The sequence below is a fragment of the Medicago truncatula genome, chromosome 1 (genome assembly GCF_003473485.1).
Source record: "Medicago truncatula cultivar Jemalong A17 chromosome 1, MtrunA17r5.0-ANR, whole genome shotgun sequence".
Lineage (NCBI taxonomy): Eukaryota > Viridiplantae > Streptophyta > Magnoliopsida > Fabales > Fabaceae > Medicago > Medicago truncatula.
In genome coordinates this window covers 1908176-1922920 of record NC_053042.1, presented here as the reverse complement: position 1 = coordinate 1922920, position 14745 = coordinate 1908176, and the positions used below count along the sequence as shown (strand labels likewise).

At 30.2% G+C, this 14745-nt stretch overlaps 1 protein-coding gene across 1 annotated transcript; it reads right to left on the bottom strand.

Moving 5' to 3' along the window:
* Positions 1-4401: 4401 nt before the first annotated feature.
* Positions 4402-8217, bottom strand: LOC25481911 (putative wall-associated receptor kinase-like 16). Its single transcript, XM_024775234.2, has 3 exons — positions 7196-8217; positions 5935-6114; positions 4402-5767 (listed from the first exon to the last, which is right to left on the bottom strand). The coding sequence occupies exons 1-3, from the start codon at positions 8049-8051 to the stop codon at positions 4536-4538; spliced, it is 2268 nt and encodes a 755-aa protein (XP_024631002.2). The 5' UTR covers positions 8052-8217; the 3' UTR covers positions 4402-4535.
* Between the last annotated feature and the right edge of the window lie 6528 nt (positions 8218-14745).

Here is a 14745-nt window from a genome sequence, read left to right as displayed (position 1 = left end):
TTGAATCATGTAGGTTTATTGTTGCCTACGGTGAATGATTAACACCTGATTTTTTTGAAGCAAAAAATATATAAAAAAATCATTTTCAAAATTGAAAAATTTATTTTTTTACGAAATTTTTAAAAAAGGTCAGATTTTTTTTTTTCGAAAAAAAAAGGTTTATAAAATTTTTTCCTACAAAATACTGGAAAATATTTTAATTTTTAAAAATCTGGAAAAAAAATTTACAACTTTTTTAATTTTTGAAATATATAAAAAATTCTGGAAAAGATTTAAAAAAATTCATATTTTTTCTACAAAATTCTGTATAATATATAAAAAAATTCAGATTTTTATAAAATATGAAGAAAAAAAATTATTCCTGATCTATTTTTTTTATATTTCGTAAAAAAATTATTTTTTTTCAAATTTTGAAAAATATATAAAAAAATTCAGGTTTTTATAAAATATGAAAAAAAAAATATTCCTGAATTTTGTAGGAAAAAAATTTAAAAAACCTTTTTTTTTCGAAAAAAAAATCTGACCTTTTTTAAAAATTTCGTAAAAAAATAAATTTTTTTAATTTTGAAAATGATTTTATAAATATTCTAAAAAAAATCTAGAATATTTTTTTCTTCATATTTTATAAAAAATATGATTTTTTTTTTTTTATATATTTTTGGCTTCAAAAAAATCAGGTGTTAATCATTTACCGTAGGCTACAATAAACCTACATGATTCAACGGTTTTTATTTGATAAGTAGATCAAACAGTTAAAATATAACAGATGGGACCAAAAGAGGTAACGGCAAAAGACATAAGGGACCAAATTAAGACACTTTTTAATTAGGAGACCAAAATGAAATCCGAAAATAAATTAAGGGACCAAAACATGTATTAAACCTAGAATTAATTATAAGGTGATCTATCATATTTTAATATTTATTGGTTTAACAAACAGAATGATAATCGGCGGCAACCAAGGAAGAAGGAATTTGGCCGGGGGTAAAGCACGTGGTCCATGCATGGCTACAAACCCCATTGACAGGTGTGATCCTAACTGCGCAAACAACCGCCAGACTACTGGTTGGAAAAGGCGGTCCTATCTATGTGGTAACAGACCCCTCAGATAGTGACATGGTGAATCCACGTCCTGGTACCCTTAGATTCGGAGTTACAAGAAATGGGCCTTTGTGGATCACCTTCGCTCGTAGCATGACCATTAGGCTCAACCAGGAGCTCATAATGACAAGTCACAACCAAGTGATTGGAGAAGATCAAGTAAATTAGAATCTTCATCTTCCGCAAAAATTTTAAATTGTTGCTTTGGTTTTTTTTTTCGGGAGTGTCCAACAAAATAGGCGCCGCTTTGTTTGATTTCTTTTGTGGTTTCGGCGGTTTGTTTCCACTTTCAATAGTCATGAGCTTTCGGAACAACTCATGTTGATCCAAATACTCATCTTCCTAAGTCACCGCATCTTCTTTCTTGTTATTGTGCCACTTCGTAGATGATGGAGGTAGTGGACAACCATTTTTCAAATAAATAAGCATGAAATGATTCGGAATTGCCCCAAGGCACATGAGAGTATTTTGCTTACCCGACGTTGGTGGTCCTCTTAGTGGGAAAAAAGATTCTGAGTTTCCAACTTCAAGATTTGTCAACACGACCACACACCTTTTGTAATAATTAGCAACAATGTGTCCCATGTCCGGAAAAGTCAATCCACAAAAAGGGGCAAAAGCATATTTTACTCGTGTGCCTCAGCCTTATGCAATGTGTCAACAACAATTCTCTATTATATAAAGGTGACAAGGTTTAAACCGCAAAAAAAAAGCTACTTGACAAAAAAAAAAGTATTAGTGGTGCAACATTGTCTCTTTTTTCTCCTCAATATAAAGCAACAGAAGTTACCTCTTAATTGGTAGCGTGGGGATCTCGAATATTTTATTTGTTTAGATTTAAGCGTTATTGGCTAGTCTAAAGTTATGTTGGGAGACAAGTTATAGAAAGTTTATGTGTTTCTCCGACTCTCTTCATGTGGTACAACTGGTGATGAAGGACATCTCGAGGTTTCATCTTTATGCAAATCTTTTGGAACTCATCCAAAATTATCTTGCTAAGGATTGATTTATTTCTATTGAGCATATCCTTCGGGAAGGAAACTCTTGCGTTGATATCATTGCTAAGTTGAGAGCTAATAGATCAGACCATCTTGTTACATTGGTTGATCCTTTTTATGTTTATCACATGCTTTCCTAGGCGATATTTTAAGCGTGTTCTTTTCAAAGACTTAGTTTTTCTTTTCTTTTATTTTTTCCTTTCTTTTTACATTTTTCTCATATAATAATAAAAAAAAGTTACCCCTTAAAAAAAAGTAATAGAAGTTACAAATTTTACATGATTACACTAAAATTTAATATCCTTGATGTGCGTAAATATATATAGGGAAACACCAAGGCACTTTTTAAGAAATTTAAATAAGAAATTTTATTTTGGGATTTATGTATTCAATACATTATAACTTTAAAAAACAACTTTCATATATTAAATTTATATATTTTTTTAAAATCCTTAACAAGTGTCTTAAACATGATCCAGATATATAAACAATCAGTTATTTATTTAATTACACAATTCAATAATTACATAAGGACTTACATATATTAGCATGAACGATTAATATTTAATGTTAATACTACCAATTAAATTTTATATTTATTCTTTCAAAAAAGTTAAATAAAATACTAGTATTTTTTTAAGGAAATAAAATACTACTAAAATTTTATATTTAAAACCGATCGAGACAGCACTACTCTACTTGCCATTACTAGTCGATTAATGGGTCCAAAAGAAAAGTGACTCAACGGGTAATTTCTAGGAACTTAGCACATTTTTTTTTTTGGCAAAATTGGTTTTAATACATCAATTTTGTAGGGAAAAAAAAAAAGAATGATATTTCAATTGACTTGAGTAATTACAGCTATGTTATGCATGAATGCAACACTCATTACATTGTCCACACGGTTAGAGACTTTTCAAGTCTTGGTCTCCACTCCAACACTCATTTTAGGACCAATAATTGAGAAAGCAAAGTACACGACAATGTCAAAATCTGATGGCTGATGAGGAGGGTGAACTAGTCTCATCTCAATATGTTGTTACTATCAACTTGATTAATAATCATCAATTGGTTGGTATACATTTTATTTAAAATATCCTTATTATATTTTCCACCCTTTACTTAAAATTGTATTTTTTACTTTTTTTTTTTTAGCAAATCAAGATGAAATATATTGCTCAAAGGAGAAGAGATTCACCACGCACAACGTGTGCTAAAAATGGTGAATCATCCAAAATCTACTACAAAGACGAGGCACAAATGAAAAGAGTGCCACCACCGAACAAAACAAAAACAGGTACATGACACCGATACAAAGTAGTGGGTGTCGCCACCAGTCATGAAAATCAAAAGCTATAGGAACAAAATTCGACGATAACCATAAAAAGGAATTCTGTTTCACCTTGTCAAAAATACTATGAGGACCGATTGCCATATTTTTGAAAACACAGTTGTTTCTATCCTTCCAGATTGCTCAAATAGAAGCAAGCCAAATAACCTTTAAGTAAGAATATGAAGCTCTTGGCAAGCCCGCCAAATGAGTAAATCGAGTATAATGATCTTTAATAAGTCCTCGACATAAAAATGAGATTCCAAGCCAATGACACACTAAGTGCCAAACATTTCGGAAAACACTGCATCCAAGAAAAAGATGATCCGTCGTCTCGATGCTACCACACCCTCCACCACAGAAATTATCATGCGGTTGAAGAACATGTCGTCTCACCAGATTTGCTCTTGTCGGAATTCTGTTTTGTAGAAGACGCTTTTTATTATTATTTTCAATCAAATAAAAATCCCAACTTTTAACCTTTAAACTTTCAGCTAATCTGTTTGAAAAGAAAATCAATTACACAACTCCCTGTCGGAACGATACTCTTTTTACTACTTCGGTAAAACCGTGCACTTGCGAATTTTACACATCAAGTTTTTGGCGCCGTTGCTAGGGAGTTAAGTAATTTAATTAACTTTTTAATAGCAGTTAGACTGATTTCTTTTTCTTTTTCTTTTTCTTTTTACCTTTAACTTCCTGGGTTTCTTATTCTTTTATGGGAAGAAGCAAAAGTCTTGGTGAATTCGTTTCTGAGATCGAAAGATTCTTGCACGAGAGAAGGAGAAATGCACGTAATAATAACGTTATGGCTGAGGAACGCACTATTAAGGAGTTTGCAACCCCTTCTACGGAAGAGCACATGCTATTATTGTGTACCCAACGGTTGAGGGAAATAATTGGATTTTTAGGAATATTCCATAATTTTGACATTCTTATGATAGAACACTTCCATCTGTCTCTACACTCATATACAATCATTAAAAACTGGATTACATGCACACAACACATTATATAAAACAAATTACATTAGAATTATAAACTGAAATTTGTATGCAAAAACTCCTAAAATAATGAAATGGTTACTGCATTTTGTCTTATAACAATCATCTGCCATCATCCAATGCTATCAGTACATGGTCTTTCAAGCTGTCATATCCGATATCTCCATGTGTGATGCTATCACCAGGTTCATAAAAGCTAGATGATGATTCATGAAGCAAGAACCGACTCTCCTCTACATTTGAGTCATCATTGATCCAAGAGTGCTTATTCATTAACCTCATTCCCTCCAATTCCATAGCCACTTCCTTCATGCTTGGTCTTTCTTCCCCTCTAAGTCTCAAACACTTCGCCGCAAGAACAGCCACCTCCTTGATCTCTTGTTTGTTTTCTTCATTCCACAAACCATCTTGAATAACTTCAAACACATTATCGTTTTTCAAACAAGATAGGAAATGCATGGCAAGACTTCTTCTCTCTTCCGGCCTACCAAAACAAAAAGGTTTCTCCCCCGTCAGCAACTCTACAAGAACTACTCCAAAGCTATAGACATCACTTTTTTCAGTTAATTGACTTGTTTGCATATACTCTGGATCTAAGTAGCCAATAGTTCCTTGCACCATTGTGGCTATTTCAGTTTGATCAAGTGGAACCAATCTTGAAGCTCCAAAATCCGATACTTTGGCGGTGTTGGTTCTATCTAAGAGAATGTTATCACTCTTGACATCTCTATGGATGATGGGTATTGAGGCATATGAATGTAGATATGACAAAGCTTCAGCTACCTCTGCGGCTATCTTAAGACGAGTTTTCCATGTTTCATTATTCACCTTATTACTTTGTGTGTGTATAAAACCAGAAAGGGTGCCATTGGTAACAAATTCATAAACCAACAAAGGAACTTCTGTCTCTAAACAACACCCCAAGAGTTTGACAACATTCCTATGATTTATTTGAGAGAGAACAACCACCTCATTAATGAATTGATCGATTTGGCTTCTATCTATTATTTTTGATTTTTTGATAGCAACGATTCTTTTATCATCTAGAAGTCCTTTGAAAACGGTACCAAAACCACCTTTGCCAATGATTAAATTCTCGTCGAAGTTTTTGGTTGCCTTGTTTAGCTGATCTTGTGTGAATATTTTAGCACTTTGAGTTGAGGAGTCTTGTCTTGTTTGAGAGGAGGAGTCTTCTCTTGTTGAGAGTTTTTGTTTCAAAATCAAACCACCATTCTGTTCGAAGAATTTCTCTTTCATTTTGATGAATTTCCTCTTATGGTACATTAAGTACGAGAATGTTCCCAAAAAGAGAAGAATAAATGTTATTCCTACTCCTGCACGCAAAATATATCATTAAAAAAAATAATGAATTGTTCACTGAAGTAACTAATATCAACATCATAGTGAATGAACATGAATGTAAAGATTATAAAAAAAATTAAAAAGTTGAAAAAACAAAAAGAATTTAAGCAAAATCTCTTGGGTATGCTTAGTTGCTTACCAAGGACAATCAGTAGTACTATTGAATTTGCATTTTCATCATCAAGTTGGCACCCTACTTCCTTTGTTCCATTCCCGGAATACCCCTTTGGACAGAAACAATTGTATTTCCCATCGGTGTTGTTACAATATGCTTTAGTTTTGCAATCATGTAATAGGTCTTTTTCACATTCGTTAATGTCTGTAAAAGCCCGTATGATAGATAAGTAAGTAACTCTTGTAAAAAAGATACGTAAGTAACCATATTTTCAATCAGTGATATCATTAAAGTAAATAGAATTTTGATGATGGTCACTATCTTCTTTCGATTTAGATATTTTTCACCGTAAGTGTCAAATCATGCATAGTAACGGGTTATTTACGGTGCATCCTGATTGACAAATTCACTTAATAGGAGACTTCACTTAATACAGTGTCTATGAGAAAAAAATTTGTCCCTTTTTTATAACACCCTTTTGATATTTCTGAGTACATTAATTATTTTTTTTATCAACATATCCTTATTTATTTTACATTTTTTTCTTCGATCAACAATAAATATTATGTTGAAAACATAAATTAACTCTATTTCTTAAGGATAAAATTGTAAAACCAATAGTACTTATATACAAATTTAATACTATAACCAACTTTCTTTTTGTGAAATGCTCCTATATTTTGGGACTAGTAATAAACAACACCTTAATGTTTTCTTAAACTAATACACTTGCCTTAGTTAATACTCCATGTGGTTCTATATATTAGAAGAAGAAAAAATCATAAGTCACTTCATGTAGCCCATGATCAGTAACCAATATTATGAACAAAGAAATGAATTGGAAATAGTAACAAGAAAAACTAATAATCAGCTACCATTGTTTTTGAAAACTTTCTTTTTGTCTCTATTGGTCAACAATAATAGAGACAGAGAAAAAAAGAAGAAAGAGAGTAAGCATATGATACATGATGATGATCTGAGTATGAAAAAGTTGTTTAATAGTTATCATAAAATTGTTTGTTGTACAAATATAATTTCTCCAAAAAATTGTCAAAAATAGAATTTTCCTATTTTGAGTAAAAAATGAATTGTATAATTTAAACAATAGCGAATAATACTTACTTTAATAAAATTTACTAAAAATAAAACAGTCTACTGTTAGAAGGATCCATATCAGGCAACACTATTATTGAACTATTGAAGTTTGGACTGAAGTACCCTTAACTAAAGCATAGTAAAGATCAACAAACGAAAAATTTGGCAAAATTGGAATAAAAAAATTGACCTGTGCAGCCATTGGGATGATAAGGATTTCCTTCAAAACCTTGATTGCAATGGCATCGGTAACCAAAATATGTGTCCTTGTCATCACAATGACTATTGTTCTTGCACCCATAGTTGACTCCATTCTTCTTGGAAGAAGCTGTACTGCAGTTTTCCTCACCAATGGTCCAGTCAAGAACCACAGGTAATTCCTCGTAACGAAAACCTTTTGGTGATAAATGATTGGTAGAAAAAGTATAGCTACCATTCTTGACAACAAATGCATAGCTACAATATAGTGATGAATTTTGGTTGAAATTATAAGCTTCTATGCTTATATTCCACATTTTAGGAGGAATATCAACTTGGCAGCACCCTATACCCGAACATGTTTCATTATCAATCAATCTTGGAAGACCAAAAGATCTTGTTAAACACCCAGTTGAATACTTGTTTTCACCACCACGGTAACTATTAAAATAACCGAAACTGTTAATACCAACAGTTATAAATTTGTTTTCTTTGCTTGAAATGATATATGAACCACTGTTAAGCCTAGGTTTATTATAATTATGAACACCGCAATATTTAGAGACGTAAAATGACGCTTCGATTTGAGCATTGAAGATGTCTATGTTTAACACTTCCATGTCACCGGCGTATATTTTGGATTCATTGCAAGTGAGCGGAATTAATCTACGACCCAAGAAACACTCTGATGAGGTGTTGTTGTCATCTATGCCAAATGGATATGGAATTTCTTGACCTCCACAAGTGTGACTGCAAGTATTTGTTGCTGAATCAGCTGCAACTGTTGTTCCTACCAGTACTACCACCATGGCTAACACATACACATGCTTCATCTTTATCACTTTCATTCACAAAACTAACAAGAGAAAGAGAACAGTCCTTTAGAAAGTGACTTCGGTGTTTCGTTTACTGTTGTTACTTATAAAGAGAGAGTGATTCTACCGTCGTTGTTGAAATTATCCACAGCTCTGTTCGGTAAAAAAGAAAAAGATAACATCGACTTGTTTTGGTTTATTTTTCTGAGGACTAAAATTATTTTTATTGTTTCTCAGGACATAAATTGAGTCTTGCTAAATTTTCCCATAGACTAACATGGATTTTCACAAAAAACATATCTTTGCTTTTGCTAAGCAATTTCTAGGAACAGTACAAAGAAAACAATTTGGAAAAAAATGCACAAAAGACAAATATCATTTTCCTTTCAGAGTCATGTTCAAAATACCAAGTCCATACTTTTCCTCACCTTTCCCCTTCTACAAGAGAGAACCCCATTGCAGAAATTATTTCAGATTCTAGATATCACAAATTCTCACATTGTTTTTGGATGTTTAATCTCAGCCTTTTAGACAAACTTTAATTTTCAACTTTTTTTATAAGTGTTTAAGTATAAGTTTATATAAGCTATTTTAATTTGTAGCAGAAGATAGCTAAAGTTAAAGTTAAATTATTTTTGTATATATTATAAGCTGATTTCATAAGTTATTTTTGAGAACTTATAAAATAAGCTGAGAAAAAACATACGAAAAATCTTATATTTTGTTTGTATAGGTTTTCTTTAAACAATTTCACAAATCTTACGTTAATAGTACATGCTTGACGAAGACTTTGAATATTTTTGCTTTACAAAATAAGTACGGATACAGACACAAACACGACACAGATACTATACACCGACACAGTTAATAATTTGAGAAAATCACATAATTCAGTGTAATTATATGTGTCGGTGTTGGACACGTATCATGTTCGATAGTGACACACGTTTAATTCAAGAAGTGTTATGTGGTTGATATTTAAGATGTTTTTTTTTTACGAGGGACTTTTGATTTAAGATATAAACTTTATCTGAGACTAGTTTTGGGACGTATGTTTGGCACTCTTATTAGTCAGCAGTCAATAGGTAACATTTAGGAACATTGATCTGCCTCTTTTTTTCTTTCTTGAAAATTAAAAGTGGCAATATAGAAAACTTAGAATATTTTTTATGACTAAGTTATGGTTGACGAGGACTTAGAATATTTTTGTTGTAAGATATAAAATTATTTGCAAAAAGATGAAGTTTTCAAATTTTTCTAAACCAGCCAATTATTTTTAAAATAATAATTAAGCAAAAGCAGTGCAACTTTGTCCACTTTTCTTAATTAAAAAGTTAGAAATTACAAAATTTCATAAGGTATTTAAAAAAATTCAGTTATGCACTAGAGCAAAACTAGATTTTAAGTTTGGTTTCAAACTCTTTTAAGGTATTTAAAAAAATCAACTATATATATTTTTTTAACAATATTTGAGAATACCCTCAAAGTTGTAATATATTACTTGATCACGATTCTCGTAAGTTTAACTTAGTTGGTAGAGACAATGCATAATATATGCAAGGTTTAGTGTTCAAATCCCGCCACCGCAAAAAAAAAAAAAAAAAATTACTTGACCATGTGTATTCTTTTCAAAATAGAAAAATGTTTGTTAGTCTACTTTTCTCATTTTATTTTATATGTTAATGTTCAATGTAAATATGACAGTTTTTCATGGGAATAAGAAGATGATAAAAGGAGGTTTCATGTTTTTCATTTGTTGCATCTTTGAAGTTAAAGAAAACTCCGACATATCTAGATTGGTCCCATATTCTCTCAAAACATTACAACTTTGGTACACATAATAAAGTGAAATCGATAATTAGGTTTCTTTAAAGAAAATTTTATGGGACAATTACCTTCACCTCCTCTAAAGTTTGATTAAAACACACACACCACACAAATAAAGTTTTATATTTGTGGCCCAATCTAGACGGCACTACTTGGCATTCTTAGTGAGAAGATTAAGTTGAACTATTAATTGGATCCTTAAATTTATGTATGACTTATGCTTGACGAAGACTTAATATATTCTTTTTCAGTCAACGGGTAATATCTAGGAATATTGATTTTGTTCTCTCATGATAGCTAAATGTGATGTGTTGTCACTATTAAGTGAGAAGAATAAGTTGAACTATTAATTTAATCGTAAGCTAATAAATAAATTGTGCAAAATGATTTTATTCCATTAGTTTTGTGAAATTATTTCTGATAATTCAATCGATTCGTTTGATTTTTTTTATTTTATTTGTGGCTTTCATCATTATTCAATCATTATTTCTTAATTTGTCAAAAATATAATTATTCTTTAATATTTTTTTGAAGGTTTTTATTTTATTTGCCTCTTGGTTCTAGTTAGCTCGATTTTGAGGTTCGATTAAAGTAAAATTGCTGTTCATTTACATATAAAAAAGAATTAAAGAAAAAACCTTGAATCCACTCGCAAAAATAAAAAGCTAAGTCGTATGTACGTATTGACGAAGACTTTGAATATTTTTGCTTTAAGATATAAACTTATGTTGAAAAGTATGAGATTTTCATGTTTTCAAGTTTTTCTAAACCATTAAAAAAATAATTTCTTTAAAAGGTGTGTAATTTTTATAACAACACATATGATAACTTATGAAACAACCATAAATTTATAAAGAAAAGTAGATATTAATACAAAAACCACAACAATAAAAAGAGAAAATACAAATATATTATGAATATAAGAAAGAAAATTGTAACAAAAATTTATACAAAACGATTGTACAAATACAATATTATTATTTTTTTTTTTTAAAAGAATATATATAATTAAGTATTAGTGGTGTAATGTCCCGGTGAGCTTAGCTCACTTGATAAGGGATAATGCATATTATATGAAGGGTTAAGGTTTAAACCTCAGACACTCCACATATTTACCTTGAAGGTGAATTTCTCTAGCCGCTAAGTTACTTGACAAAAAAAAAGTATATTAGCAGTGCAACATTGTCTTTTTTTTTCTCCTCAATATAAAGCAACATAAGTTACCCCATAATTGGTAGCGTGGGGATCTCGAATATTTTATATGTTTAGATTTAAGCGTTATTGGCTGGTCTAAAGTTATGTTGGGAGACATGTTATAGAAAGCTTATGTGTTTCTCCGACTCTCTTCATATGGTACAGTTGGTGATGAAGGACATCTCGAGGTTTCATCATTATGCAAATCTCTTGGAACTCATCCAAAATTATCTTGCTAAGGATTGATTTATTTCTATTGAGCATATCCTTCGGGAAGGAAACTCTTGCGGTGATATCTTTGCTAAGTTGAGAGCTAATAGATCATACCATCTTGTTACATTGGTTTATCCTTTTTATGTTTATCACATGCTTTACTAGGCGATATTTTAAGCGTGTTCTTTTCAAGGACATAGTTTTTCTTTTCTTTTATTTTTTCCTTTCTTTTTACATTTTTCTCATATAAATAAAAAAAAAGTTACCCCTTAAAAAAAGTAATAGAAGTTACAAATTTTACATGATTACACTAAAATTTAATATCCTTGATGTGTGTAAATATATATAGGGAAACACCAAGGAACTTTTTAAGAAATTTAAATAAGAAATTTTATTTTGGGATTTATGTATTCAATACATTATAACTTTAAAAAGCAACTTTCATACATTAAATTTATATATATTTTTTTAAATCCTTAACAAGTGTCCTAAACATGATCCAGATATATAAACAATCAGTTATTTATTTAATTACACAAATTCAATAAATACATAAGGACATACATATATTAGCATGATCGATTAATATTTAATGTTAATACTACCAATATGTTGTTACTATCAACTTGATTAATAATCATCAATTGGTTGGTATACATTTTATTTAAAATATCCTTATTATATTTTCCACCCTTTACTTAAAATTGTATTATACCATCTTCGTCTTAATTATAAGTTACTTTGAAAAAAATTATTTTAAATTATAAGTCCATTTAGAATATGAATAAAATTTAAGATTTTTTTTCTTATCATATCCTATACTCAGTCTAACTCAATATAACTGAGCTTCTGGTTCATTTTACACATATTAATAAAAAATGCATAAGTGAAGAAAAAAAATAATTTTAAGTATTTTTGTCTAGTATTGATGCATTCATTATTATCATAAATGTAAAGTAGAATTACTACAAAAAAATGCTCATTTGTCAGAGATTTTAACAGGGGCACGAAACCCCTGGCAAATTTCCCAGGGCCTAAACCAAGGAAAACCCTTGGCAAATTGATTTTGGGAATTTCGGGACCACTTACCACTTAACAGGGGTGTGCCCCTCACAAATGTACACATGCCCCTGGTTTATTTTGCCCGCGAAAATATAATTCAAACTCGCTGACATGATTCAGCTTTTGCATTAAAAAGCCACGGCTAGAAACACGGAAATACCCCTCGCATTTGTTTAATCTGCAGAGAATCTCTGCTTTTGTGATTTTATTACTTTGAGAAAAGACAAGGCTATGACATATTCAGTAAAGCTGCCACAGCCCATAGCTACTCACACATCTATGAAGGCTAGGATTTTGACTTACGAGGGGTAACCCCTGGTTTTATTCCTGGCTTATATTTAGTCCTATAAATTAACATCGGTGTTGCATAACTTAGAAATTTTTTAGTGTTTCAATTTTATCATACTATTATCAGTTTCTTTCCACCTTCATCCAAGCTTCACTAATTTGGCAAAATTAAACTCTCTTTACTTATTTTTTATTTTATTTATGTTCCCTCAAAAAAAACTTATTATGTTTTTATGTTCCCCTTCTTTACCACTTATTTACTTATATATATTTACTAATTTATCACCATCAGTGTCAAAATAAACTGCCTCAAGCGGCTGAACTTGCATTAGTTGTGGATCTGGTCTAAAATTGCATTGCAGGTCTTGAAGCTTCACCAAAGTTAATAATTTTCTATTCATGTTATACATGTTGTTGATATAATAAATTTTAAGATATTTGTCTGGTTTTTTATGATGTTATTTTGAAAAAATTATACATGCTGTTATACATGCTATTATTACTTGTATATATGATGTTTTTCGAGTTTTACATACGGTTAACATTAGATTTTTTAAACATAATTATTTTTGAAATTTAATGAAAACTATTTTGAGAAAATAATATATAATAAAATTGTATTAACCCTCTTAAAGAAAACAATTTACTGGACAAAAAGGTTAAAATAAGAGAAATAAATTGTATATATGAATGTGGTCCAACAATAAGATTTAAAACGTATACTGTCTTTTTTTTTATTTTTAAAAATAAAACTTTTTTTTTAATTTAAGAGAAAACAGGTTATTTTTGGAAAATTTAAAACTGCTTTATTTAATGTAGAGAAATCTGTTTTTTTTTAAATTGTTTTAATTAAAATTTTAAAAACATTTTATTAATTAAAATGATTTTAAAAACATTTAATTATTTATTAAAAATTCGGTTTTAAAAAATAATTTTTTTTTTTTTTATAAAAATAATTTACCATTTCACAGGGGTTAAACCCCTCGCAAGTCCCTGGTTTTTTGCTGACCTGATCTGACCTTCCATCAGTCAGTCAACCCCTCGCAAGTACACTTTCTATTTCATGCCTATTAATTAGACTTATTAGTGTTTGTGTGATTAAACTTTATTTATATGCATTTAATTGTGTTTTAAAATTTTTTTTAATTTTTTTAAATATATATTTTTTAATTAAATTGATTTTTTAACCATTTAAATGTATTACAAAAAATATTTTAAAAAAAATCAATTTTTAAATTAATATAAATATATTTTATTAATTAATAAAAAAATTCGTTTTGATAAAAATAATATTTAAAAAAAAAAAAATAAGGACATTTGCCAGGGGTTAAACCCCTCGCATGTCCCTGGTTTTTTGCATGCTGTGACTTGTCACTTCAGTCAAAGTCGCAATCAGACGTCTGTCGTAGTCAGCGGTGCAGAAAGCTGTAGACGAAAGTGAGGGAACATGCCAGGGGTTCTGCCAGGGAGAAAGCGTGGCGCTTTGCCAGGGGTTCAGCCCCTCGTTTTTCTGCCAGGGGTGTAGCCCCTGACAAAGTGTTTGCGATGAGCGCTTTTGCCAGGCCATCTGCCCCTCGTTTTTTCCCTCACAAATGTCCCGTTTGCCAGGGATTTTGTCCTTTTGACAGGGATTTTGCCCTGGCAAAAGGCAATGTTTCTTGTAGTATCGAATTGTTAGTGACGAAAGTATGATTAATTAAAGTTATAATTGAAAAAAATAATTAATATTGTATTGAAAAGTGAAATGAGTCAATTTTTTTTGATTTTTTTTTTTTTTTGTAAATGACTTGGTTATTTTCGGACATAGAAAATTGTATTTATACTAATTTTATTGACTTCACTTTCACATACCACTCATGAATGATACTCCCTCGGTTCCTTTTTAATTATCACATTTTAACTTTTTACATAAATCAAGACAACAAATACTTTTACTACTTTAGATAAAATAATTTTTTTTTTCTATAACAACCTTAATCATCTAATATCTCATTTCATATACTTCTCTCTATAATAAATATATAAGGGTAATATAGGTAAAACAACATTTAATGATGTATTAAACTTTGAAAATGACACTTAACTAAAAATAAAAAATTTATGCAAAAGTAACAAATATAAAGGAACGAAGAGGGTAATACTT